The sequence below is a fragment of the Chiloscyllium plagiosum genome, chromosome 7 (genome assembly GCF_004010195.1).
Source record: "Chiloscyllium plagiosum isolate BGI_BamShark_2017 chromosome 7, ASM401019v2, whole genome shotgun sequence".
Lineage (NCBI taxonomy): Eukaryota > Metazoa > Chordata > Chondrichthyes > Orectolobiformes > Hemiscylliidae > Chiloscyllium > Chiloscyllium plagiosum.
In genome coordinates, this window is record NC_057716.1 from 117569247 (window position 1) to 117596168 (window position 26922).

Sequence of the window (26922 nt, forward strand, 5' to 3'; positions counted from 1 at the left end):
GGGGCATGGATAGGATAAATAGACAAAGTCTTTTCCCTGGTGTCGGGGAGTCCAGAACTAGAGAGCATAGGTTTGGGTGACAGGGGAAAGATAAGGGGCAACTTTTTCATGCAGAGGATAATATGTGTATGGAATGAGCTGCCAGAGGATGTGGTGGAGGCTGGTACAATTGCAACATTTAAGAGGCATTTGGATGGGTATATGAATAGGAAGGGTTTGGAGGGATATGGGATGGGTGCTGGCAGGTGGGGCTAGATTGGGTTGGGATATCTGGTCAGCATGGACAGGTTGGACCAAAGGGTCTGTTTCCATGCTGTGCATCTCTATGACTCTAAGTATTTTCTGAAAGTCCAAATATCCAACATCCACAGCAGTACCCTCACGAAATGCTTACGTCACCTCATCAAAGAACTCAATTAAGTTTGTGAGACGTGACCTCCCCTTGTCAAAGCTATGTTGAGTGTCTAGTATTAACTTATTTACCTGGAAGTGTGTATTTACTTTATCTCATATTACAGCCTCCATCAGTTTTCCCATTATAAGCCCTGGCTTATCCTTTGCCCCTTTCATAAACAATGGTGTCACATTTGCAAACCTCCCCCCGGGACTAATCCTGTGTTCAAAGAAGTCTGGAAACTTTTTGTCAACGACTCCACAATTTGCTCCCTTAATTCTCTCAGTTGAGGATGCATCCCATCTGAGCCTGTTGACTCCCTTCACTTGGAGTGCTATCAACTTTCTGGCAACCGTTCTTTTTCTATCACTATACTGTTCAATTACACACATTTTTAATTATGCCATTGTCACCATCTTCTAATTTGTGAAAGACAGAAGCAAAATATGAATTTAGTACCTCTGTTTCAGTGAGCGGCTTACCCTGCTAGTTCCTTATGGGCCCAACTCTATCCTTCAGTAATCTTTTATTGTTAATAGGCTTGAAGAACATTTTACTATTTGTTTTAGTGCAGCGTGTCATCCTTTCCATGTGCTTCCTCTTCGTCTTCTTTATCCCAGCCTTAGCCTTTTTTCCTGCATTTGAGATATATTTCATGATTTCTGTTGTTATTGTTATTCTGGTATGCATCATATGCTTCCTTTTTCTGCCTTATTTTCTCATCAGTATTCTTAGTCATCCAGGGTATTCGAACTTTGGATACCCCTTATTTATATCTCGTGGTATGTACCCAATTTGTAACCTTTTCATCTCCCTTTTGAAATGCTTCCATTTTGCATCTACCATTTTGTCCACCAAAATACATTTCCAATTAATGTGCTCTAATTCAACTTTTAGACACCTAAAATCTGCCGTTTTCCAGTCTGGGATCTTAATTATAGACTGATTTTTATCCTTTTGCAGCTTAATATTGAACCTTGTTATGTTATGGTCACTATTTCCCAAATGCTTCCCACTCCGACATTCTCTACTTGGCCTGCCTCATTACCTAAGACCAAATCCAGCATGGCCCCTGACCTGATAGGACTGGAAATGTACTGTTTCAGAAAATTTTCTGGTACACATTGTAGGAATATCTCCCCTTCTGTGCCCCACCCTCTACCTTTTTCCTAGTCTTTCCTAATATAAACACCAATCAACACAACTTTTCCTGCAGATTTCCATAATTTGCCTCCAAACGTTTTCTTCTACTTCCTCCCCACTATTTAGAGATCTATAATAAATACCCAGCACAGTCACTGGTCCCTTTCTGTTGTTCGCCTTCAACCATATAGATGCAGATTCAAATACTGTATCTTATTCAAGGGCAATATACTGTCTTTGAGTAAGACTACGATACCTCGTTCATGTTTACCCACCGTTCGAATAAAACCTTTATAACCCAAGATGTTAAATATCCAGTCATCTTCTTCCTTGAACCGTATTTTTGTTAATGCTCCTAATGTAATATCCATCCCAAGCAATTTCTGGTTCCAGTTCCCCAATTTTGTTCACTACACCCTTTGTATTTGCATACACGCAGTTTAACCCTGCCCTTATATCTCTTTTGCCTATTGAAAGATGATCATTCATTTGTTCACTGTCAACATTTTTTCTGACTTTTGCCCTGACTGGTACTTCTAAAACCAGACCCATTTGTCATGGACAGTGAGGAAGGTTATCAGAAATTGCAGCGGGATCTTGATCAGCTGGGGATGTGGGCTGAGAAATGGCAAATGGAGTTTAATATACTTAGGTGTAAGGTCTTGCATGGGAGAATGGGATTGAGAAACCTATCAGATATGATTGAATAGCGGAGCAGACTGGAAGGGCTGAATGGCCTAATTTCTGCTCCTATGTCTTCTGGTCTGATTGAATGAATATGGCATGAGCTGTCAGCAGAAATTGTTGAGGCGAGTACATTAACAACGTTTAAAAGCATTTGGGCAAATACATGGATAAGAAGGTTGAGAAGGATTTGGGCCAAGTGCAAGGAAATGGGGTTAGCATAGGTGGACATTGTGGTCGGCATGGACCCGTTTGGGCCAAAGAGCCTGTCTCTGTGCTGTAGGACTCTATGACTCCATAATCTCAAAATCAAGCTGCACCAGCAAAGTGTCTACATTTTCTAACTGCACACTGCTACTTCTGGTACTATGATCCACTAACAGATACTGTCTCTTTGAGTTATTATTTATTCATGATTGTTTTTTGTTGTTTACATAGGGTGTGGGCAAAAACAAGATCGTTGACCATTTCCTGCATCTATTGAATAGACCCCGGGAATATTTACAGCTTCACAGGTAAATAGTGATCAAACTGCCAAATTATAAGTAGCTGGATAAACCTAATTTTGCTGACCACCCAACAAATTTTAAAAATTACCGTAGTTTAGCAGTTCAGTTTCCTCCAGTTAGATCTTACCATCAGGAATCATTTACATGATATAAGACCCACAACTCAATTTCACCCTTGTTTCCCTGCCCTCGGTTTCACCCTTTTTACCCCTGCCCTAGGTTTCACTCTCCTCCCTTTGCTCTCGGTTTGTATCGTCTTCCCCTTGCCCTCGGTTGACCTTCTTCTATCTCCCTCCCATCTCTGTTTTCCTCTTTCTGACCCCACAGCTTCCCCTCTTTAATACTCTTCCATCCTCACCACTTTAGATTTCCCTCCATGTTGGTGGTCAGACACGCTCCAAGTCGCTCCCCTCCTACTCCCTCATTGAATATATATTGTATTCCTCCTTCCCAACAACGTGATCACCTCACATTTCCTTGCCTTCCTCTCTCCTCTCCTGTGAGGACAAACAATACATGATGAATGGTAGTGTTTTAATGGCCGTACAAGAGGAATGATGTTGGAATATCTGTGCATCGGTCTTTGAATGTAATAGGGAAGTTTAACACAGCACTTAATAAAACATGGAATCCTGGAATTTATAAATAGATACATGGCATATGAAAGCCAGGGAGGTACACTAGTTTCCATGTCCTCTTGAAGTTTATTATCTTTTCATCACTGTGCACTGTACTTCTAGTCACAGATCATTGCTTATTTTGAATTTGTAATGCCTACATTCACGTTATCAAAGTATATCAAAACAGAGTGACCTCATACAGAACTTTGGATAAAGCTACAGTGTACCGCCATACTGTTCAAAAAACAGTCATTCACAGCAACTTCCTGTTCCTAAGCTCAATTTGATTCACCACTTGCATCTCATGGGCTTCAGTTTTGCTAACTAGCTTAATGTGTGCTCCTTTGTCAAGCACCTTGTGACACAACAATAGCTGCTGGAACAAAGCCACAAGCAGTGATCCTCAATCCACTAGAAATCCAGCAGTAACATGCACAGGCATCACATGGTCAGACCATCGTCCCAAAATACCTGCAGCCAAAGTTGGCAGTGCCAGTTTTTATTCCAATTTTATCTTGAACAAGTTTAAATTGTATATGAATCCCTGGCTCTGCTTAAAAGTCAGTAATTCAAATCATTGGCTAGCCATGTTACAAAGTATTTTAGCTTTTTTTTGATGTGTCGTAATACAACATGCCAGTTCATTTCCAGCATTCTGCACGAAGTGTGAATGTTACTGCACATTTTAGTTTTTTTTGAGATTTAAAAATATTTTCTTAAGATAATGGTTGGAATAGTCTTTAATTCTGCAGCATTTACATGTTTAGATAAGCGCGTTTTTAAGCAGTACTATCCATGAAGCAAAGCCTTTGGGCATATTCAAGGTTGAAAGAAACATTTCAGTAGCATGTGAAACTGGGGCATCTGCAATGCAGCCGTAATTCTAAAAATAATCAGTTATTATTAGCATTCACAGTGAAGCTGTTGTTAAAACTCCTCCTGCTCTTTGTCTCACTTGCCTTTCTCCCAGAGACTGAAGAAGCGCAAGGCTGATCAGGAGAAAACTCCTTAAAAAAATCTCGACAGCAGATCCCTGTTTTCAGAATGGTGAAGTTAGGAAAAATGCATATATGTAGTCCCTTTCACAATCTCAGGTCATCATAAAACACTTTTCAACCAGGTATAGTCAAAAGAAAAACGGATAAGCCATACATCTCCTCAGGCCTGTTCTGCTATTCACTGGCCATGATTCCATATACCTGCCTTTGCCCCATATCCATTAATATCTTCAATTAACAAAAATCTTATCAATCTCAGGTTTCAAGTTAACAATCGGTAAAGTTGTTCCCAACGTTAGATGTGACTTGTGTACTCGATGAAGCTGTGAGCACTTCCTTATGGGGGAGTCAAGGACCAGAAGGCACAGTCTTAGAATAAAAGAGCACAATTTAAGATGGAGATGTGGTGGAATTTCATGTGTCTGAGGGTTGAGAGTCATCAGAATGCCTTGTTGTTGAGAGCTGTGGTGGTTGAATCCTTGCGCATATTTATGGTGAGGTCGATAGATTCTTGATCTGTATGGGAATCAAGGATTACGGGGGAAAGGCAGGAAAGTGTACATGGGGAATATTGAATCAGCCATGATCCTATTGAATGGTGAAGCATGCTCGAGGGTGCTTTTACTGTTTCTTATGATCTTACGGTCTTTCTTATCCACTCTTATTCTCCACTGGCTAGATAGTCGTTATTCCAGAGTTGAGGGGTGTGTGCAAGGGGACCCTACAGAATTTCCATCATAGCAGCTTTCAAAGGAATTTAACTGAAGCTTCCAAATTCTGATTTAAATGGAGACTTTGAGGGTTTCAGACTAGAAGAAATACCCAGAGAGTAATTCTTAAATAGTCAATCAGGGAGCATTAGAGTATTAAATATATCATTTAACTCCTGAGTCAGTATTTAACTGACTCAGACTGGCCTCACAAACTGCAGAACACCCAAACGTATCCCCTTCTCTGGACCCACTCTCCACTTCACTTGCTGCAGAGCTTCCTGCTCACTCCATTCCCCTCTCTATTCACCGACTGAAAGCTGACAATTCCTTCGCACTCTGGAGCTGCTCTTCACCTCTGCTTCCTGTTCCCCCTTTCCCTGCTCAAACATGTATCAAATTCCCTCTTGAACCTCTTGATTCCAAGTATTGGAACTTCATTTATGTCATAAAGACAGAAAGTACAGCGAGTACGTAACAGGTCAACAGCATCCGTGAGGAGGTAAAGAGAGTGAATATTTTACTTTTGTGATCTTTCAGCATGTGGCCAGGTATTTTATTTTACAAACAGTGTTGCTTAAAAACCGTTCTCCCCTTGGAGACCAGGTACCGTTCTGATATATCTTAGCTGCACTCCCCACAATGTGCTGAATTTGCCAGGTACCCAGTCAGGTTTCCATGTCGAATTTTCTTGATGTCTAGTTTGTTTGGCACATTTCGTAAGGTAGGAAGCTGCCATAGTAATTAAAATCAAACAAAGAACTGGAGATAGTGGAGATGTGAAGCAAACAAAATTACTGAAGGAATGCAGCAGGTAGGCAGCTTGCGTAATGATAAAGCAAAATAAATCTTTTGAGTTGGAAGGTCCTGAAGATGAGACACTGGACTCGAAGTGTTAACTGTTTTCTCTCCATAAACATTGCCAGACCTGCTGAGTTTTTCCAGCAATTTCTGTTTTTGCATATTAATTAAGTGATTTGGCCTATCAATAAGGTGTTTAATAATCCTCTTAATTGGCAGCTTGTCACTGCCAGCTGAAAACTCATTGTGTCACTTTTCAAAGCAGAAGAAATAGAGCGAGGTGCTCCTGATGTCGAAATGGACCTCTCTTGACCGATTCCATCCCAAATCCAGTCATAGTCCACATTGCTGAGAACCCTTTGAGATTCTGCCCAATATTTGACTATGTTTTTACTTTTTTATTTAAATTACGAATCTCACCTGATTGTGTTTCATGTGCCACTTCATATTGGTCTTCTGCTTGAATATGAAACCTGTTGTGGTAAACACAATTTGTGTTACTAAGTGTTGCAGTAATAGACAGTGAGCTGTCTGTCTTCACATGGAAGAAATGAATCGCTGTGCCTTGAAGGCGGCGGATAGGTTCAGGTTCACACTCACTTTGTCCAGCTCATTTCTAAACACAGCAAGACAGATGAGATGACAGGTAATAGCCTGTCTTTTGGATTATTTTATTTCTGTTTTGAATTTCCTTATGTTCCATTCTACTACAGAGCAGCGTTATTAATTTAAATATATTCTTGTTACAGTTGCATGTTTGAGAATCTGATTGGTTACCACAACTATATTAGAATACAATAGTTAGAGACAAATGTCATATGATCAAGTGATTCCTAACCTTGATTTTCATGGGCACTTGGAGCACTGAAACATTTGGAGAAGATTCAAATGAGACATGACATTCCCATGACTGAATGGCTTGTTGACTGGTTAGGTCTATTCCAACCTGCCTGAAATGGGACTGAGGAAGCAATGTTTGAAACTCTCCACTGACTTGGTGTTCAAATTGTTATGGCCCAGGCCAGACCCCCTCAAAACATTTCAAGAAGGTAGCTTAGACCCTAACCTTTTCAGTTGTTTAAAGCAGGTGTAAGGTGGATATGCCAGGAGCGATCTAGCTGATCAAACTACTCAGTTTTAATCAAAACAGAATTTATTTACAAAGTACTGAATGAAACACAAACAAAAAAAAACAGAATTTGAAGTAACAACTGTTTGAAAACCCAACCGTCAAGATATCCCCTGCAACTTAAGAAAGAACTGCTCTGATTTCCTGCAACATGCCACAAACACACCTCTTAGCAAAAAGGTAAATTCAAACACAGGTTCTTACAGGAGAAAGAAATTGCAGAGAGGATCAGCCAAGGATGATTAGCTAAAACATTGAACTTCTCCAGGCCCCCAGCTGAAAAATCCCTGAATTGGGAGAGCTGGCCACTCCCCTTTCATTGTGCAAGTGTTTTAAAAAACAAACCTAAAAGCCCTTTTCCTGATTGTTACGTTCGGCGGTACCTGCCTTTTGCAACCCCTTTTGAAAAAAAACCAAGGACAACGTAACCTTGTTAAAGGAGTAGTATCATCCCAAAATATTTCATTTTGAGAGAAAGTTACCAACCAAATGAGGTACTTCTTAAAAATGCATCGTATTGAGGTTTGCTATCCTCATCTCCTCAATGAATGATATGAATAGACTATGTGGTGATGTCTGGCACAAATGAACATCCTCTTAAGAGTGTCTGCCAAGTTATCAAGAAACCTGTTCTAATAGATCCGTTTTTCCCTGACATAAAATGAGTTCTATTTCCCAAAAGAATCATAATCTAATTTATCTAAATCCAGAGGTTGAAGCACTAAAGGTAGCAGATCCTCAAGTATGCACAAGGCTACATTCAGAGTTTTAACCGGCAAAATCTCCATGGTTCCCTGGCAGCTTGTTATGCCAGCAATGCCATCAAATCATTGGTTTTCCAAGAGTTCATTTGCTATCATTGTATAGTTTTGCCAATTGATTTTTTAAAACTGTGTTTTACTTTATTTCAGGGACACCACAGTGCAGAGTCTCACTCTCCAACCATCTGTACAACAGGGGATTATCACTTATGAAGATTCTCCTCTGGTCAGTTTTAATGTTTACCATCAGAAGTTAACTATCCATAGACATACATGTACTCTTCCTGGATAGGCAAAAATCTGCAGATAGAGTCATGGACTCATATAGCATGGAAACAGACCCTTTGGCCCAACCCATCCATGCCGACCAGATATCCCAACCCAATCTAGTCCCACCTGCCAGCCCATATCCCTCCAAACCCTTCCTATTCATATACCCATCCAAATGCCTCTTAAATGTTGGAATTGTACCAGCCTCCACCACATCCTCTGGCAGCTCATTCCATACACGTACCACCCTCTGCATGCAAAAGATAGAGCATAATGTAGGAAGTGTATGAAATTGTTCTCTCTGGCAGGGAAACTGAAAGAAAGGATATCACAAACAGGGCATGACTGCAGAATTTCAAGGTGCAGAGGGTTTTAGGTAAATGAGTTGCAAAAACCTAGTACAGCAGATAAGATGAATAACATGGTGTCCATTATCGCAAGAGTAATTCAACAGTAAGGTAAGGATTCAATTGGTGAAACTGCATTTCAACTACTGGGTTCAGTTTGGGGTCTCCTTATTTAAGGAGAAAGTGAGGACTGCAGATGCTGGAGATCAGGGCTGAAAATGTGTTGCTGGAAAAGCACAGCAGGTCAGGCAGCATCCAAGGAGCAGGAGAATTGACGTTTCGGGCATGAACCCTTCTTCAGGAATGAGGAAAGTGTGCCAAGCAGGCTAAGATAAAATGTAGGGAGGAGGGACTTGGGTGAGGGGTGTTGGAAATGCGATAGGTGGAAGGAGGTTAAGGTGAGAACTGTCTGCTTCGTAAAAGATGGAGGTTTCATAGAATCCCTCCAGAGTGGAAAAAGGTCATTCAGTTTATCGAATCTGTGCCGACACTCTGAAGATCATTCTACCCAGACCCCGTCACTCTCACTGTCCCTGTAAATTTGCATTTTTACCATGACTAATCCATCCAGCCTATACATCCCTGGACACTACAGGCCATTTAGCATGGTCAACCCACCCAACCTGCACATCTTTTGACTTTGGGATAAAACCAGAACATCCGGTGGAAATCCATGCAAACATGGAGAGAACATATAAATTCCACACAGACAGTCACTCAAGGCTAGAATTGAATCCAGGTGCTGGCTCTGTGAGGCAGCAGTGCTAACCACTGACTCATTCTGTTGGAGCCCAGGTGGAGTAATTGATTATTTTTAAGACAAAGATAGATAATTACTTGTCAAGCAGGACAATCAAAGGTTAACTAGAGTAAATGGGAATGTGGAATTCACAACAGCCATGGTGCTATTGAAGGGTGGACCAGAGCTCAGGGACAAAGTGGTCTACTTCTCCTTTAGATTAGATTAGATTCCCTACAGTCTGGAAACAGGCCCTTCATCCCAACAACTCCATACGACCCTCTGAAGAGTAACCCACCCAGACCCATTCCCCTCCCCGAGATTTACCCCTGACTAATGCACCTAACACTATGGGCAATTTAGCATGGCAAATTAACCTAACCTGCATGTCTTTGGATTGTGGGAGAAAACTGGAGCACCCACGCAAATACGGGGAGAATGTGCAAACTCCCTACATTTTATCTTAGCCTGCTTGGCACACTTTCCTCATTCCTGAAGAAGGGCTCATGCCCGAAACGTTGCTGTGCCGCCCCTGTTCATCTTCTGTTCTGTTCTGTTCATATTCAAGAAACCTATCATTCTCTGTCTTGAATATATACAAAAACTTAGCTTCCACAGCCTTCTTGGGTAGAGAATTCTGAAGATTCACTACCCTGGGATGTGCTAGAGATCAGAATATCACGAATAAAAGAATGACCACAGTAAGATTAGGGCCAATCAAGGACAGTACTGGGAAATTGTGCGTGGAGTCTGACGAGATGGGAGAACGCTAAATGAATAGTTTTTGTCAGTATTCACACTTGAAAAAGACAATTTTGTCAAGGGGAATACTGAGAAACGGCCTACTAGACTTGACAGGATTGAGGTTCACAACAAGGATGTGTTAGCAACTCTGGAAAGTGTGAAAATAGGTAAGTCCCCTGGGCCGGATGGGATTTATCCTCGGATTCTCTGGGAAGCCAGGGAGGAGATTGCAGAGCCTTTGGCTTTGATCTTTATGTTGTCATTGTCTACAGGAATAGTGCCAGAAGATTGTAGGATAGAAAATGTTGTACCCTCCTTCAAGATGAGGAGTAGAGATAACCCTTGAAATTATAGACCAGAGGTAGTTTCTTTACTCAGAATGATAAAGGCATGGAACACCCTGCCTACAGCAGGAGTAGGCTTGCCGACTTCAAGGGCATTCAAATGGTCATTGGATAAACATATGGATGGAAATGGAATAGTGAATGATACATTGGTTTCAGATTGGTTCCACAGGTCGACGCTACATCGAGGGCCAAAGGGCCTGTACTGTGTTGTAATGTTCTATGTTCTTGAATTGACGGAATGTAGATATCCTGGAGGGTTGTTGTGATTGAAAAGGTTACAGAGATAGGGAGTGAACTGGACGATGGCTAGCAATCACTCGTGGTTCTGTGATAAAGAACAAAGAACGAAAATTTACAGCCCAAGAACAGGCCCTTCGGCCCTCCAAGCCTGAGCCAATCCAAATGTACTGTCTAAACCTGACGGTCAATCCCTAAGCATTTGTATCCCTCTGCTCCCCGCCTACTCATGCATCTGTCCAGACGCATCTTAAATGAGTCTACCATACCTGTCTCTACCACCTCTGCTGGCAAAGAATTCCAAACGCCCACCACCCTCTGTGTGAAGTACTTGCTGCATGCATCCCCCTTAAACTTTCCACCTCTCATCTTGAAAGCATGACCTCTCGTTATTGAATCCTTCACCCTGGGAAAAAGCTTGTCTGTATCCACCCTGTCTATACCCTTCATGATATTGCATGATATTTAATGATATTGCTGATGAGGATTTCTTAGTTACCATTGGCTGTAATGAGAGCTACCAACTATATGAGTTGGTAGTGCTTACCTCTGAGTTAAAAGGTTCTGGGTTCAAGTCCCACTCCAAGACTCGAGTACAAAACCTAAGCTGAGACTCTACTGCGTACTGAGTGCTACTTACCCTGGGACCTCATGTGCCTTGGGCACTCCAAAGCACTGTTACAGAGAAGGGCAGGGGAGTCCACCCTTGTGTTCTGACCATAATTGATACCTGAACAAAAGTCACAAAGGCAGATGATTGCGTTGTTGTTTTTGGAAACTTGCTATGTGCAAGCTAGCTGCCGTGTTTCCTGTGTTACACCAGTGATTGCAATTCAGAAATACTCCAATAGATGCAAAGCACATTGAAGAAATGTTCATGAAAGGTGCTTTTTAATTGCCAGCTTTTATTTTCTTAGCATGGATTTAGCTACTACTGGAATGTTTTGGGATGTTTATCAGAATTGAGGATGTTTTAAAATTAGGATGTGAGCTGTTCTGGAGATATATCAAAATGAAACTGGTCTTGTGGTCAGTGTTGGAGTCAACAACCAAATACTTATTTTGAAGCGCATCAAGTTGCAGCTGCTGGATGTTTATAGCTGCACATCCATAATCCAGATGAAAATGACTGATGGAATAGGATTGAAGTGCCGAGTGAGGTAGAGTCATAGACTTGTACAGACCGGAAGTAGACCCTTCAGTCTAATTCATCCATGCTGACCAGATATCCGAAACTAATCTAGTCCCATTTGTCAGCATTTGGCCCATAATCCTCTAAACATTTCCTATTCATATAACCAACCAGATGCCTTTTAAATGTTGTAATTATTGCCATCCCCTACCACTTCCTCTAGCAGCTTGTTCCACACACGCACCAAGCAACCCCACAGCCCTGTGGCCGACCACTTCAACTCCCCCTCCCATTCCCCCAGGGACATGCAAGTCCTGGGCTGCCTGCATCCACCTAACACCTTCCCAGCTACCTTCCCCTCAGCCCCCTTCCCCCTCCACATTGCTGATGAAGGGCTTATGCCTGAAAAGTCGACTCTCCAGGTTCTCAAATGCTGCCTAACCTCCTGTGCCTTTCCAGCTCCAAAGAAAAGAGCCCCAGCCTATTCAGCCTCTCCCGGTAGCTCAAACCCTCCAACCCTGGCAACATTCTTGTAAATCTTTTCTTAATCCTTTCAAGTTTCACATGTCCTTTTTCTAGCAGGGAGACCAGAACTGCACGCAGTATTCCAAAAATGGCCTAACCAATGTCCTCTACAGCCACAACATAACCTCCCAACTCCTATACTCAATGCACTGACCAATAAAGGCAAGCATACGAAACAACTTCACTACCCTGTCAACTTGGGACTTCACTTTCAAAGAACTAGGAACCCACACTCCAAGGTCTCTTGTTCAGCAACACTCCCCAGGAACTTACCATTAAGTATATAAGTCCTACCCTGATGTGCCTTTCCAAAATGCAGCATTCACATTTATCTAAATTCAACTCCATCTGCCACTCCTCGACTCATTGGCCTTTCTGAGCTGACCTTCTTAGCTGTTCTCTGCACCTCCAATCATGGTGTCATCTGCAAAGTTACTAACCATAGCTCCGATGTTCATATCGGCATATAAATGAAAAGCTGAAATGTCCTGTCCTATCAAATCCTTGTCCTCACTCTAAAGTCACAAGTAACCAGATTTCTTTGTTATTTGTTTTAGGAATGCTGGCTAACTAGCATTTGTTGTCCATCTTGAATGCCCTTGCTATTTCTAGCAAGAATAAGACTTTGCATCATCCCTATTTGTGGAGATGTGAAATGATATGCCTGCAGACACATTTTAAGTTGGTTTCAGTGCACAATTGAAGCAAACTAAAAGCTGTCCTTTGCTACAAATCCGCATAGCCCAGCCCTTAACAATGAACTAAGCTGTTGCTCTTTTCCTCCTTCACAACCAAGAATTGTGGGCCAGCTGAGTACAGTATCAAGTATCTTGACATAATATTTTTGAACAATGAAAAATGAGCAGGGCAGTTGGAACAATTAGTTTGTTTTAGTTTCGTTTTAAAAAGCTTGCACAGATACAGTGGGTTGAATAGCTGTCTCCCATCCTTATAATTGGCTGAGAGAAACTAGGACTTCAGTGAGCAATATTCTTCCCCAGCCCCTTTCATTAAGTGCCCACTTTTCCCATCCAAACTATATTTTTTTAACTTCTCATAAGATGTGGCCATCACTGGTTGGGCCAGCAACAGTGAAGGGATGATGATATAATTCCAAGTCATACAATCATAGAATCCCTACACTGTGGAAACAGGCCATTTGGCCTGACAAGTTCACACTGACCCTCCGAAGAGTATCCCACCCAGACCCATTCCCCTATTCCTATTACTGTTCCCTATCCCTATTATTTCCCCTGACTAATGCAACTAGCCAACACATCCTGAACACTGGCCAATTTAGATTAGATTAGATTCCCTACACTGGAAACAGGCCCTTCGGCCCAACCAGTCCACAACGACCCTCCGAAGAGTAACCCACCCAGACCCATTTCCCTCTGACTAATTGACCTAACACTATGGGCAATTTAACATGGTCAATTCACCTGACCTGCACATCTTTGGACTGTGGGAGGAAACCGGAGCACCCGGAGGAAACCCACGCAAACACAGGGAGAATGTGCATACACCACACAGACAGTCACCTGAGGCTGGAATCGAACCTGGTAACCTGGGTGCTGTGAGGCAGCAGTGCTAACCACTGAGCCACTGTACCGCCCCTAGAAAGTGAAAGACCAGCACAACCCTGGACATTATGGGGCAATTAAGCATTGCTAATCCACTCAACCTGCACATCTTTGGACTCTGGGAGGAAACCAGAGCACCATGAGGAAACTTACATGGACATAGGGAGAATGTCTGTGTGGAGTTTGCACAGTCACCCAAGGGTGGACTTGAACCTGGGTCCCTGGCATTGTGAAGCAGTGGTACTGACCACTGAACCGCTGTGCTGCCCCCTATAGCATTGACAATTCACCTAACATGTACACCTTTGGATAGTGGGAAGAAACCAGAGCACCTGAAGGAAACCCATGCAGATACAAGGAGAATGTGCAAACTCCACATAGCCATTCACCCGAGGCTGGAATCAAACCTGGGTCCCTGGCTCTGCGGGCAGCAGTACTAACCACTGAGCATGCGGCTTGGAGGGAATATTGAAGGTGGTGGTTTTGCTAAGCATCTGCTGCACTTGTCCTTCTAGAAAATAGAGGTCAACATATTTATTGAAGGAGCTTCGATGAGTTGCTGCAGTGCATATTATAGATGGTGCACATTGCTGTCAGTGGAGGAGGGAAGTGAATGTTGAAGGTGTTGGATTGGAAACCAATCAAGTGAACTGCTTTGACTTGATAAATGTCAAACTTCTTGGATGTTATAGAGGAGTCACATCCATCCCGGCAAATGAAGAGTATTCCACTACACTACTAACTTGTGCCTTGGTGGATATTGGACAGGCTGTGGGAGACAGAAGGTGAGTCACTCACTGCAGAAGTCCCAGCCTCTAACCTGCTCTTGTATCTGCTGTATTGTATAGCTAATGCACTTGACCTTTTGGTTAGTAGGAACCCCACAATAGCAGGGGATCCAGTGATGGTAATGCTATTCAATCTCAAAGCAATATGATCAGATTTTCTCTTGATAGAGATGGAGGTTGTGTATGCAATATTGAGAGCAGACTTTGCAGACACTTTTTTTTTTGTCAGGCCCTGACAAGAAACATCTTGCCATCCTTCTCTTTCAGGTCATGAGTTGCCTTGACCAAACAGCTTATCCAAATGGGTTCAGAGGAGAGCCCACACACATCTCTGGTTCCCAGTTCTGCTCTCCCAGTTTGTGGAAACATCTTCTCTCCATTGGCCTATTGAACCAGTTCCGACATTGAACAAAACTTTTATCAGGCAGTCCACAATCTTTTTCCTGGATAAAAGAGCTTCAGCCTGTATAGTCTTTCCCAGTAATTATAAACACTCAGATCTGATTTCATTTCTTGTAAATTATTTTTGCGTCTTCTCCAGTGTCTCTGTGTTAACGCAGACATTATCTGTGAATATAACGTTATTAAAGAGAGAAATGGCTTGTTTTCTCTATTCTCAGGTCAAAGCTGTTAAATTGGGACACATCCTGGTCATTGACGAGGCTGACAAGGCACCAACCAATGTCACCTGTATCCTGAAAACATTAGTGGAAAGTGGTGAAATGATCCTCTCTGATGGAAGGCGTATTGTTGTTGGCAAGTATCAGAGCTTTGTTTTAAATGGGTATACACAAAAACAATAAATTCTGAATAATTCAAAATGTCTGCATGCATACATTTTATTAATTCAGTTTAAACTAAATTTATATTCTTCAATGTTGACCTTATCTCTAAATCTCACCCTGGTCTGTCCATTTAATTGCCTGGCAATGTGTCGTTTGAGCATCATACTCATGTTATTTCTCACTTGAGGTAGTTTGCTGTCTGTCTAGCACAAAGAAATATGGTTGTGGCTGTTGGTCATCAAGCATCTCAGCTCTCGGATATCTCTGCAGGAGTTCCTTAGGATAGTGTTCTAGGTCTAAGCCACCTTCAGTTACTTAATCAATGTCTCCCAACCCTCACCACAGGGAATCGTATATCCCTGATGACTGCACAATATTCAGCACCGTTTGGAATTGCGAATGTCCCATGTCGAGTTGCTTACCCCTTCCAAATTTCCTGTACAAACACAGAAAGTGCTGTTTTGTTCAGTTCTGAAGGAGAGTCATACTGGACTTGAAACGTTAACCTTGTTTCTTTCTCCACAGATTCTGCTGCACTGTTGAGTTTCTCCAGTGATCTCTATGTTTGTATCAACTTTCCAGGAACTGCACTTTTTTGCGTTTATCCAATTTTCTTTCAACTTGTTCCATGGTCTTGCCCATCCCTATAATTTCCTATTCCATAACCCCTTTCGACCACCATGCTGTACAAATTCAGGTCAATCGGGCATCAGCAATCTTAATTCCGTCACCATCAGCTGTTTGAATATTAACATCTTGATGTCCTGAACTAAACCTCTCTGCCTCACTACACCTCTTTGCTCCATTATAATGCTCTGTATGTACAGGAGGCTTCACTAAAACAGAAAGAGTTGACCCCTGCGGAAAGGTAGCCTGTTTCTCTGCTCTAATTGTTCTGAGATTCTCTAAGTGCGGTTGAGACTGGCTTAAGAATCCCATCCCAGGCTGACATTCCTGTGGGATATTGTGCCAAAGGTGTAAACTCGATGACTTTCCCTCTTCACGCACTGTCCCCTGCCACATTTTCAACTCTATAACTTTTGACCCAGAGAGTGTGGGAATGACTGGGGAGCTGGCTACTTCCTTGGTTTAAAGGTAAAACCCCAACAGAAGGACCGGATCTCTCTTACTGTGCAGTTTCACTTAATAATGTGCACTTAAGGAAAACAGTAAATTGGATGCTGTGTGACTGACAGAAGTTCTACTCATTATGTGATGCACTGTACTCAGTAATGTGACAGATTACATGCTGACTTTTCAGATCCCACCAGTGCTGAAGGAAGACCTGATCTGATAGTTGTTCATCCAGATTTCCGAATGATTGTGCTGGCTAACAGGCCAGGCTTTCCTTTCTTGGGTAATGATTTCTTTGGTGCGCTGGGTAAGTTCTTTCACTATGAATTACTCAGCCATATTTATTTAGAATTGTTTTGGTATAAGTGATTTCACTGAACAGTTAGATTGGAACTATCATTCTAACGTTTTATTAAGGTAGAAAATCAGTGCTTGAAGCAGCATTTTGTGTCCGTTCATCGAATCATAGAATTCCTACAGCGTGGAAACAGGCTATTTGGCCCAACTAGTCCACACCAACTCTCCGAAGATTATCCCTATTATTCTACATTTTCCCTGACTAACGCACATAACCTACACACCTCTGGACATTATGGGCAATTTAGCATGGCCAATTCACCTAGCCTGCACATGTTTGGACTGTGGGAGGAAACCCACAGGGAAACCACGAATATGCAAACTCCACACAGACAGTCACCCGAGGCTGGAATCGAACCTGAGTCCCTGGCGCTTTGAGACAGCAGTGCTAACCACTGAGCCACTGTGCTGCCCATTTATTTAACTTGCAAGGCCAAAACCTATTTCACAATAGCTTGAAGAAGTCCCCTTTACAAATACTGTCAGAGTGCAAGATGAGAAATTGCTTTTTGATGATACTTTCCCAGTATTACCCAATTTCATTAGGAAAGTTACTGCTGAATTTGCTTTTTCTGGCAGTGCATTCCAGATCATCGTAACCTGCTGCTGAAATATATTTCTCCTCATCACCCTACCGATTCTTTCATCAATTATCTTCAATCTGGCTATTGATTCTCCCTCGAGTGGAAGCAGTTTATTTAGTTCTTCTCCATTAAAACTTTTCGTAATTTTGAGCTGGTCTATTAAATCATCAGGCAGCATCCGAGGAGCAGGAGAATCGACGTTTCAGGCATGAGCCCTTCTTCAGGAATGAGGAAAGTGTGCCAAGCAGGCTAAGATAAAAGATAGAGAGGAGGCACTTGGGGGAGGGGCGTTGGAAATGCGATAGGTGGAAGGAGGTTAAGGTGAGGGTGATAGGCCGGAGTAGGGGTGGGGGCGGAGAGGTCAGGAAGAAGATTGCAGGTTAGGAAGGTGGTGCTGCGCATGGGCCCCAGCTATGCCTGCCTCTTTGTAGGATATGTGGAACAGTCCATCTTCCGCAGCTCACTGGCACCACGCCCCACCTTTTCCTCCACTACATCGATGATTGTATCGGCGCTGCCTCGTGCTCCCACGAGGAGATTGAACAGTTCATCCACTTTACTAACACCTTCCACCCCGACCTCAAATTTACCTGGACCGTCTCAGACTCCTCCCTCCCCTTCCTAGACCTCTCCATTTCTATCTTGGGCGACCGAATCAACACGGCCATTTACTATAAACAGACCGACTCCCACAGCTACCTAGACTACACCTCCTCCCACCCTGCCCCCTGTAAAAATGCCATCCCATATCCCAATTCCTTCGTCTCCGCTGCATCTGCTCCCAGAAGGACCAGTTCCAATACCAGATGGTCTCTTTCTTCAAAGACCGCAATTTCCCCCCAGATATGGTCGACGATGCTCCAAACGGACCCCACCACCAGGGATATATTTCCCTCCCCTCCCCTATCAGCGGTCCGAAAAGACCACTCCCTCCGTGACTCCCTCGTCAGGTCCACACCCCTCACCAACCCAACCTCCACTCTCGGCACCTTCCCCTGTAACCGCAAGAAATGCAAAACTTGCGCCCACACCTCCCCCCTTACTTCCCTCCAAGGCCCCAAGGCTTCCATATCCGCCACAAATTCACCTGTACCTCCACACACATCATTTACTGCAACCGCTGCACCCGACGTGGCCTCCTCTATATTGGGGAGACAGGCCGCCTACTTGCGGAACATTTCAGAGAACACCTCTGGGACTACCGGGCCAACCAACCCAACCACCCCGTGGCTCAACACTTCAACTCCCCCTTCCACTCCACCAAGGACATGCAGGTCCTTGGACTCCTCCATCGCCAGACCATAGCAACACGACGGCTGAAGGAAGAGCGCCTCATCTTCCACCTAGGAACTCTCCAACCACAAGGGATGAACTCAGATTTCTCCAGTTTCCTCATTTCTCCTCCCCCCAACCTTGTCTCAGTCCCAACCCTCAAACTCAGCACCACCTTCCTAACCTGCAATCTTCTTCCTGACCTCTCCGCCCCCACCCCCACGCCGGCCTATCACCCTCACCTTAACCTCCTTCCACCTATCGCATTTCCAACGCCCCTCCCCCAAGTCCCTCCTCCCTACCTTTTATCTTAGCCTGCTTGGCACACTTTCCTCATTCTTGAAGAAGGGCTCATGCCCGAAACGTCGATTCTCCTGCTCCTTGGATGCTGCCTGACCTGCTGCGCTTTTCCAGCAACACATTTTCAGCTCTGATCTCCAGCATCTGCAGTCCTCACTTTCTCCTATTAAATCATCACTTTAAACACTTCTGTTATAAATAGGTCAAATCCAACTTCTCTGATATTTTATACAACTGAATTCCTTCATCTCTGGAATAAATCTGGTGCATCTCCTATACAACCATGCTAAGGCATTGACATCTAACACTGATTCTTGGGGATACTTCTGTATTCGTCTAACCAGTCTGATAAACAACCGCTCACTATCACTCTCTGCTTTCTGTCATTATACGTTTTGTATTCAAACAGTGGTTGCCTATTCGGTCCCATTGGTTTCAGTTCGACTAACAAATACACTTTGCACAATTTTATTAAATGTCTATTGAAAGTCAACACAAACAACACTCATCTCACAGTCTTTAACAAATTTAGTTTGATTGTCATTTTTAATTGATTTTTTTTTGCAAATGGCTCTTTATTTATCACACATCATGCTTCCCCATTCTGGCTGTCTGGCCTGCAGACCTAGACTTCCCAGGTTTAATCTGCTTTTTTTTTAAACATTTACAAGCACCCCAGTCCTCTGCCAACATTCTTTTATTGAAAAGCAATTAAATATTATGGCTACAACATCTGCTATTTTCACCTTCCTTCCCTCAGTATCTTGGAATCATCATATTCAGATCAGGTCACATAAAGAGTAAGGAGAGCTGCAAAAAGGAACAACAAAATATTCTGAGAGATGAGAAAGATGTCATGCAGTTTTTATAGTTATATTTAGTTTAAAAGTATGGCTGAGATTAATGTGTCTCCCTCAACAATAGACACAATGATATTGTAATTTAAATAAGGTGCTAACAGACTTACTAAATACATAAATAATTTGGAAAACCATCACAGATATGACGGGCTAAGTGCATTAGTTCTTGGAATGAGAGAGAAGAAGTTGAGTTGACTAATACATCTTGTGTTCTGAAAAATGGAAGATGATCTTATTGAAACCACAAGTTTCTGAGAGGGTTTGGCAGAGCATTGCTGAGAGGCCATTTTCCCTGGTTGGAGAGCTTGGTATTAAGGGATTTTGTCTCAGAAAATGAGAGTGGACCAATTAGGACTGAAAGGAGGAGAAATGTCTCCATTGAACATTGTGATTCTCTGGAATTTTGTACTGCTGGGGGTTAGTTCAGTACTTTCAATACAGTGATCAATAATTCTGGACTCTGAGAGAATGTTGAGTCCTCGTTTTCCCAATAATAGGAATAACCAGGCCCAGGAACTTCACATTATCGTCTTTAAGTTTTTGATGCAGATATGTTTCAGTTACATGGATGGTTCAAGACAATCGCAAAGATGTGAAAGCTTCACAGGTGGACTAAGGCTGCTGCTACCTGTCTGATCACAGATCATATTCTTCGTACCTTGTGCTTTCTGTGGTTTTGGGTGTAACTGTAATTGTTCTGTCTATAGCAATGTTATTTTCTATAGCAATGTTAATTTCTATAGCAATTTCAAGTTCTGTAGCAAAGGCACTTGAAACTAATCTCTGCCATTACCCCCTGTTGTTCACTAAAGTGCTTTAACCATTAAAGTGCTTTTGGGCGGCACGGTGGCTAGCACTGCTGCCTCACAGCAATAGAGACCCGGGTTCAATTCCTGACTCAGGCGACTGACTGTGTGGAGTTTGCACATTCTCCCCGTGTCTGCGTGGGTTTCCTCCGGGTGCTCCGGTTTCCTCCAACAGTCCAAAGATGTGCAGGTCAGGTGAATTGGCCATACTAAATTGCCCGTAGTGTTAGGTAAAGGGGTAAATGTAGGGGAAGGGTGGGTTACGCTTCAGCGGGTCGGTGTGGACTTGTTGGGCCAAAGGGCCTGTTTCCACACTGTAAGTAATCTAATCTAATCTAACCATGAGCCATGATTCAAGTGCTTCACATCACATGAAACTAATACTGCTGTTGCTCCCTACTGTTCACCTTCAATCATTTTAAAGGTCCCACATTCCCTCAATAATCAGTTCCCCATTTAGCAATACAAAACCACTGTTCTTGTCCTGTAAGTAGCTGCTTAGAACTCAAATCTGATCTGATCAAGTCCCATTATGTTTTAGTGTGGTGCTCGAAAAGCACAGCCAGTCAGGCAGCATCCGAGGAGCAGGAGAATTGACTTTTCAAGCAAAAGCTCTTCATCAGAAATGCGCTCCTTCATGATTCCTGATGAAGAGCTTATGCTCAAAATGTTGACTCTCCTGCTCCTGAGATGCTGCTTGACCGGCTGTACTTTTCCAGCGCCACACTTTTTGACTCTGATCTCCAGCATCTGCAGTCCTCATGTTATTCTTTGCTTTTTTTTTTCTGCTAAGAACTCATCCCTGATCTAATCAAGCCCCAATATGTTTTCTCTGATCTGATTAAGTCCAGTTTAACCCTTTCTTGTTCTGTGGACTTCCACTAAAGGGATGTGAGGATGTGGGAGGAGTGTGATGTTAAAACTGAAGATGAGCCATGATCTAATTGTGTTTTGCAGTGGGCTCTCAGGGGTCCATGACCTACTCTTCTGATTTCTATTAATGCATTTATTTGCTCCTGATAAATGTCTCTTAGCTCCTGCTGGAAATTTGAATATCCAGTCATTCAATAATGAACCAAATTAGCTCACTTGTGATGTCCTCTAACAGAATGGCCCACTAACAGACACCATCTAGGTAACCAGATGAAGGGTAGCTTCTGCTCCATTGCATCTTAGGTTTTAGCCAAGAATTCAGGTCATTCTTTCAGGAGATGAAGGAGAAAAATAAAGAATGAATCAAAAAACGATCAAGGGCAAGGTTTGAAAAGCAGAGTACTGCAGATGCTGGAACTCAGAAATAAAAACAGAATATGCTGGAAGAACTCAGCAAATCTTGTATCATCTGTGCAGGGAGAAAACAAAGTTAATGTTTCAGGTCCTTTATTCAAACTGGCAAAAATTAGAAATGGAATACATTTTGAGCAAGAATTAGGTGGCATAAAGGCAAAAGGAAGGTCTGTGATTGCATGAATTAGTCTTCCAGGGATGATAGGAATAGTGATGGGGCATGAACAGAAATAAAGAAACAAAAGATGTGTCAAGAGTAAGTGCTGGATGACTGTAAGAAGAAAAGCAAAACATCTGTACTGTAAACTGCTCTGATTCTGGATGCAAAGGAAAGGAAACATGATGAGCACCTCTGCATGGGGAGGCCAAATACGGACTGTGTGACCACTTTGCAGAACAGCTCCATTCTGTCAGAGACCTGAAACATTAACTCTCTTGCCCTCCCTGCACAGATGCACTGACCTTTTTAACTGTTTTAGCATTTTCTGTTGATGAAGTACCTTTTCATGATATGATGAAAACTAATAATAATTAAGAGTTTGAAGCTTATGTATTTAACACAACTAAATTAAAATGGTAATGGAGCAGCAATGAGAGTGTAGATTGATAAATACCCAGGATCTGATGGGCTTCTACTCCAGGGTCTTAAAATAATTAGAAGCTGATGTTGTTTATATTCCAAGTCTGTATTGGTTCACATATTGTATGTATAGGAGCAAGACCGAACCATTGGCACCTTGAGCGTATTGCACAATTTGTTAAGACTTTGGCTCCACTTTCTGTCCCCATACCCTTTGACTCCCTTGTCAGTCAATGATCTGTCTAAATCAGTCTGAAGCACGTTCAGTGACTCTGCCTTGATTATTCTCTGGGGCATAGAATTCCACAGCCTATGATTGTTTCTGCGAACAAAAGGAAACAAAATGAGCATCTCTGCACTGGGGAGGCCAAATACAGACTTGGAGTAATGGGTACCGTTCTGGTCACCACATTACAGGAAGCACTGGAAAGGGTACAGAGGAGATTTACCAGGATGTTGCCCGGTATGGAGGAAAGGTTTTCTGATGAAAGGCTGAGGGACTTGAGGCTGTTTTCATTAGACAGAAGAAGGTTAAGAGATTACCTAGTAGAGATACATAAGAGGATTAGATAGGGTGGACAGTGAGAGCCTTTTTCCTTGGATGACGATGGCTAGCATGAGGGGACATAGCTTTAAATTGAGGAGTGATAGAAATAGGACAGATGTAGTTTCTCGACTCAGAGCGTAGCACCAGTAGTACACTGGCCAACTTTAAGGGCATTTAAATGGTCACTGGATAAATATATGGATGAAAATGGAGTAGTATAGGACAGATGGACTTCAGGGGTTCAGATTAGAGTGGTGCTGGAAAAACACAGCAGGTCAGGCAGCATCCAAGGAGCAGGAAAATCGATGTTTTGGGCAAAAGCCCTTCATCAGAAATGGAGGCATGGAGCCTCCAGCGTGGAGAGATAAATGGCAGGGGTGGGTGGGGCTGGGGAGAAGATAGCAAAGAGAACAATGGGTGGATGGAGGTGGGGATGAAGGTGATAGGTCAGAGGGGAGAGTGGAGTGGAAAGGTGGGAAGGGACATTGGCAGTTAGGACAGCTCATGAGGACGGTGCTGAGCTGGAAGATTGGAACTGGGGTAAGGTGGGGGGGTGGGGAAATGAGGAAACTGTTGAAGTCCACATTGATGCCCTGGGGTTGAAGTGTTCCGAGGCGGAAGATGAGGCGTTCTTCCTCCAGGCGTCGGGTGGTGAGGGAGCGGCAGTGGAGGAGGCCCAGGACCTGCATGTCCTCGGCAGAGTGGGAGGGGGAGTTGAAATGTTGAGCCACAGGGCGGTGGGGTTGATTGGTGTGGGTGTCCCGGAGATGTTCCCTAAAGCGCTCTGCGAGGATGCATCCAGTCTCCTCAGTGTAGTGGAGACCGCATCGGGAGCAACGGATACAATAAATGATTTTGGTGGATGTGCAGGTGAAGGGCTTTTGCCCAAAACGTCGATTTTCTTGCTCCTCGGATGCTGCCTGATCTGCTGTGCTTTTCCAGCACCACTCTAATCTAAACTCTGGTTTCCAGCATCTGCAGTCCACACTGCAGATGGACTTCAGATCGATTTCATAGATCAGTGAAACGTTGAGGGCCCAAGACCTGTACTGCGCTGTACTGTTCTATGTTCTAATATCTCACTGAAAAAAAAAATTATCTCCATCTTTTTGGGAGACCCATTATTTTTAACCTATTTCCTCCATTATGGTCACTCCCACAAGATTACATATTTTCTCAGCATCTTGCCTGTCAAGTCCCCTCAGTTTCAGGAAGATCGCAGAATCATTTTGGTGCAGAAGGAGGTCATTTGGTCCATGATGTGTGCACCAGTTTGCCACAAGGATCGGTGCTAGGTCCACTGCTTTTTGTCATTTATATAAATGATTTGACGGTGAACGTAGGAAGTACAGTTAGTAGGTTTGCAGATGACACCAAAATTGAGGTGTAGTGGACAGCAAAGAAAGTACAACGGGATCTCGATCAGATGGGCCAATGGACTGAGGAGTGGCAGGTGGAGTTTAATTTAGATAAATGTGTCGTGCTGCATTTTGGAAAGGCAAATCAGAGCAGGACTTATAGCAGGACTTCATGGCAAGGTCCTGGGAGTGTTACTGAACACAGATACCTTGGAGTACAGGTTCACAGTTCCTTGAAAGTGGAGTCACAGGTAGACAGGATAGTGAAGAAGGCGTTTGGTATGCTTTCCTTTATTGGTCAAAGTATTGAGTACAGGAGTTGGAAGGTTATGTTGCACCTGTAGAGGACGTTGGTTCGGCCACTTTTGGAATATTGCGTGGAATTGGGATGTTGTGAAACTCGAAAGGGTTCAGAAAAGATTTACAAGGATGTTGCCAGGTTTGGAAGATTTGAGCTACAGGGAGAGGCTGAATAGGCTGGGGCTGTTTTCCCTGGAGCATTGGAGGCTGAGGGGTGACCTTACAGAGGTTTATAAAATCATGAGAGGCATGGATAGGATAAATAGACAAAATATTTTCCCTGGGATGGGGGAGTCCAGTACGACAGGACATAGGTTTAGGGTGAGAGGGGAAAATTTTGAAAGGGACCTCAGGGGCAATTTCTTCACACAGAGGGTGATGCGTATATGGAATAAGCTGCCAGATGAAGTGGTGGAAGGTGTTACAATTACAGCATTTAAAAGGCATCTGGATGGGTATATGAATAGGAGAGATTTAGACAGATATGGACCAAGTGCTGACAAAAGTAATTAGATTAGGTTAGGGTATCTCGTCACCATGGATGAGTTGGACTGGAGAGTCTGTTTCTCTATGAGGCACTCAGCACCCTGATTTGGAACTATATCACCATTGGGTCACTTGGTCAAAATCCTGAAATTCTCCCCCTAACAGCTCTGTGGGTGTCCTGACACCTCAAAATTCAAGAACTGCAGCAGTTTGAGAAGGCAGCCGACTATCACTTTCTCCAGCCAATTAGGAATGAGTAATACATAATGGTCCAACCAGTGACCCCCCACATCCTATTAGTTAAAAAAAAGTACAGCCAATATTTGTACTGCGCTGTTCCATTGATGTTCGGTTTATTGATTGCAGTGGCTCTCAATTATTAACATTGTAGAGATTTCAGGTTATGAGCTGTGTTCATCTCTGCGATGGATGTAGTGGAGCTACTGTTTCCAGTTTGGAATTCATCCTTTACATCAAACTAATGCACTCTGGTTGCTATGTGATAATCACTACACTTTAAGATGAATGAATATATGAAATAACATGAGTACTGTAGGAATAATTTTGTGAGGCTACTATTGCATTTGGGAACATAAGGTAGGTGATATAGACGACCAGTTCAGATACCACAATCAAACTGGCAAGACTTCTCATTGGGAGAGGAACCTGTAAGATTATTTCTCAAAAGTGCAATTTGTATCAGTGGATTTTTCCAGTTGCTTCTAAACAATTTGATGTATTAAGTTATTTTAAGCCTGATATTAGGGGGCATAGACTAAAGTGAGAGGGGAAAAATTTAAAGGAGATGTACAAGGCAAATGTTTTACACAGAGGATATGGATGCCTGGGATGTGCTGTCACAGGAGGTGGTAGAAGCAAATATGATAGCAATATTTAAGCTGCATTTGGACAGACACATGAACAGGCAGAGAATAGGGGGGTACGGACTATGTGCAGGCAGTTGAAATTCATTGAGAGTGGCATCATGGTTAGTACAATCATGGTGGGCTGAAAGGACTGTTCCTGTGCAGTACTATTCTATGTTTTGTGTTTTATTTCCTTTTTCAACAGGTGATATTTTTAGCTGCAATGCAGTTGATAACCCCAAGCCCCGATCTGAGCTTGCCATGCTTCGGCAGTATGGCCCTGATGTGCCAGAGTCAATCCTTCAAAAGCTTGTGTCTGCCTTTGGCGAGTTGAGGAATATGGCTGATCAAGGAATAATAACCTACCCTTATTCAACAAGGGAGGTTGTTAACATTGTAAAACATCTCCAGGTACGTGAGCTCAGGTGAATACTAGTTTAACCTTGTGTAGGACCTGTCTGGTTTTAAACATTCTTTCTAATTTAACAAACCAGAAACTTTTCAGAACGTCTGAGAGCTTTAGTCATTGTCTTCTAATACTGTTGTTCTTCTATAGTTCTTGGGTACAAAACTTTAAGCTGGTACTCCAGTACAGTACTGAAGGAGAGCTGCAATGCCATTTTTCAAACTAAATGTTAATCTGAGATGCCAACTTCCTCTCAAACGGATATAAAAGACCCTTGGCTTCATTTCAAAGAAATGCAAGGTTGTGATGCCTCAAATAATTCCTCTTCTGAAGATGCGAAATGTCTTCACCAGAGAGTGGTAGAGTCAGCGAAGCATAGAGCATGGAAACAGACCCTTCAGTTCCAACCAGTCTATGCCTACCATAATCCTAATCTCAACCAGCCCATCTGCCTGCGCTTGGCCAAACATTTCTTATTCATGTGCTTATCTCAGTGTCTTTTAAACATTCTAATTGTATCCACATCTACCACTCCCTCTGGAAGTAGATTCCATACATGACCCACTGTTTGTGTAAAAACAAATCGCCCCTCG

The 26922-nt window shown here is 42.9% G+C and overlaps 1 protein-coding gene across 1 annotated transcript in view; it reads left to right on the forward strand.

Annotated features, from left to right (window-relative positions):
* The window catches only part of vwa8 (von Willebrand factor A domain containing 8), a 340247-nt gene that overhangs the window by 156184 nt on the left and 157141 nt on the right, over nucleotides 1-26922 (forward strand). The window contains 5 exon segments of the mRNA XM_043694451.1: nucleotides 2660-2736; nucleotides 7900-7975; nucleotides 15082-15217; nucleotides 16508-16627; nucleotides 26129-26334. Of these exon segments, the coding sequence (XP_043550386.1) occupies nucleotides 2660-2736; nucleotides 7900-7975; nucleotides 15082-15217; nucleotides 16508-16627; nucleotides 26129-26334 (615 nt within the window).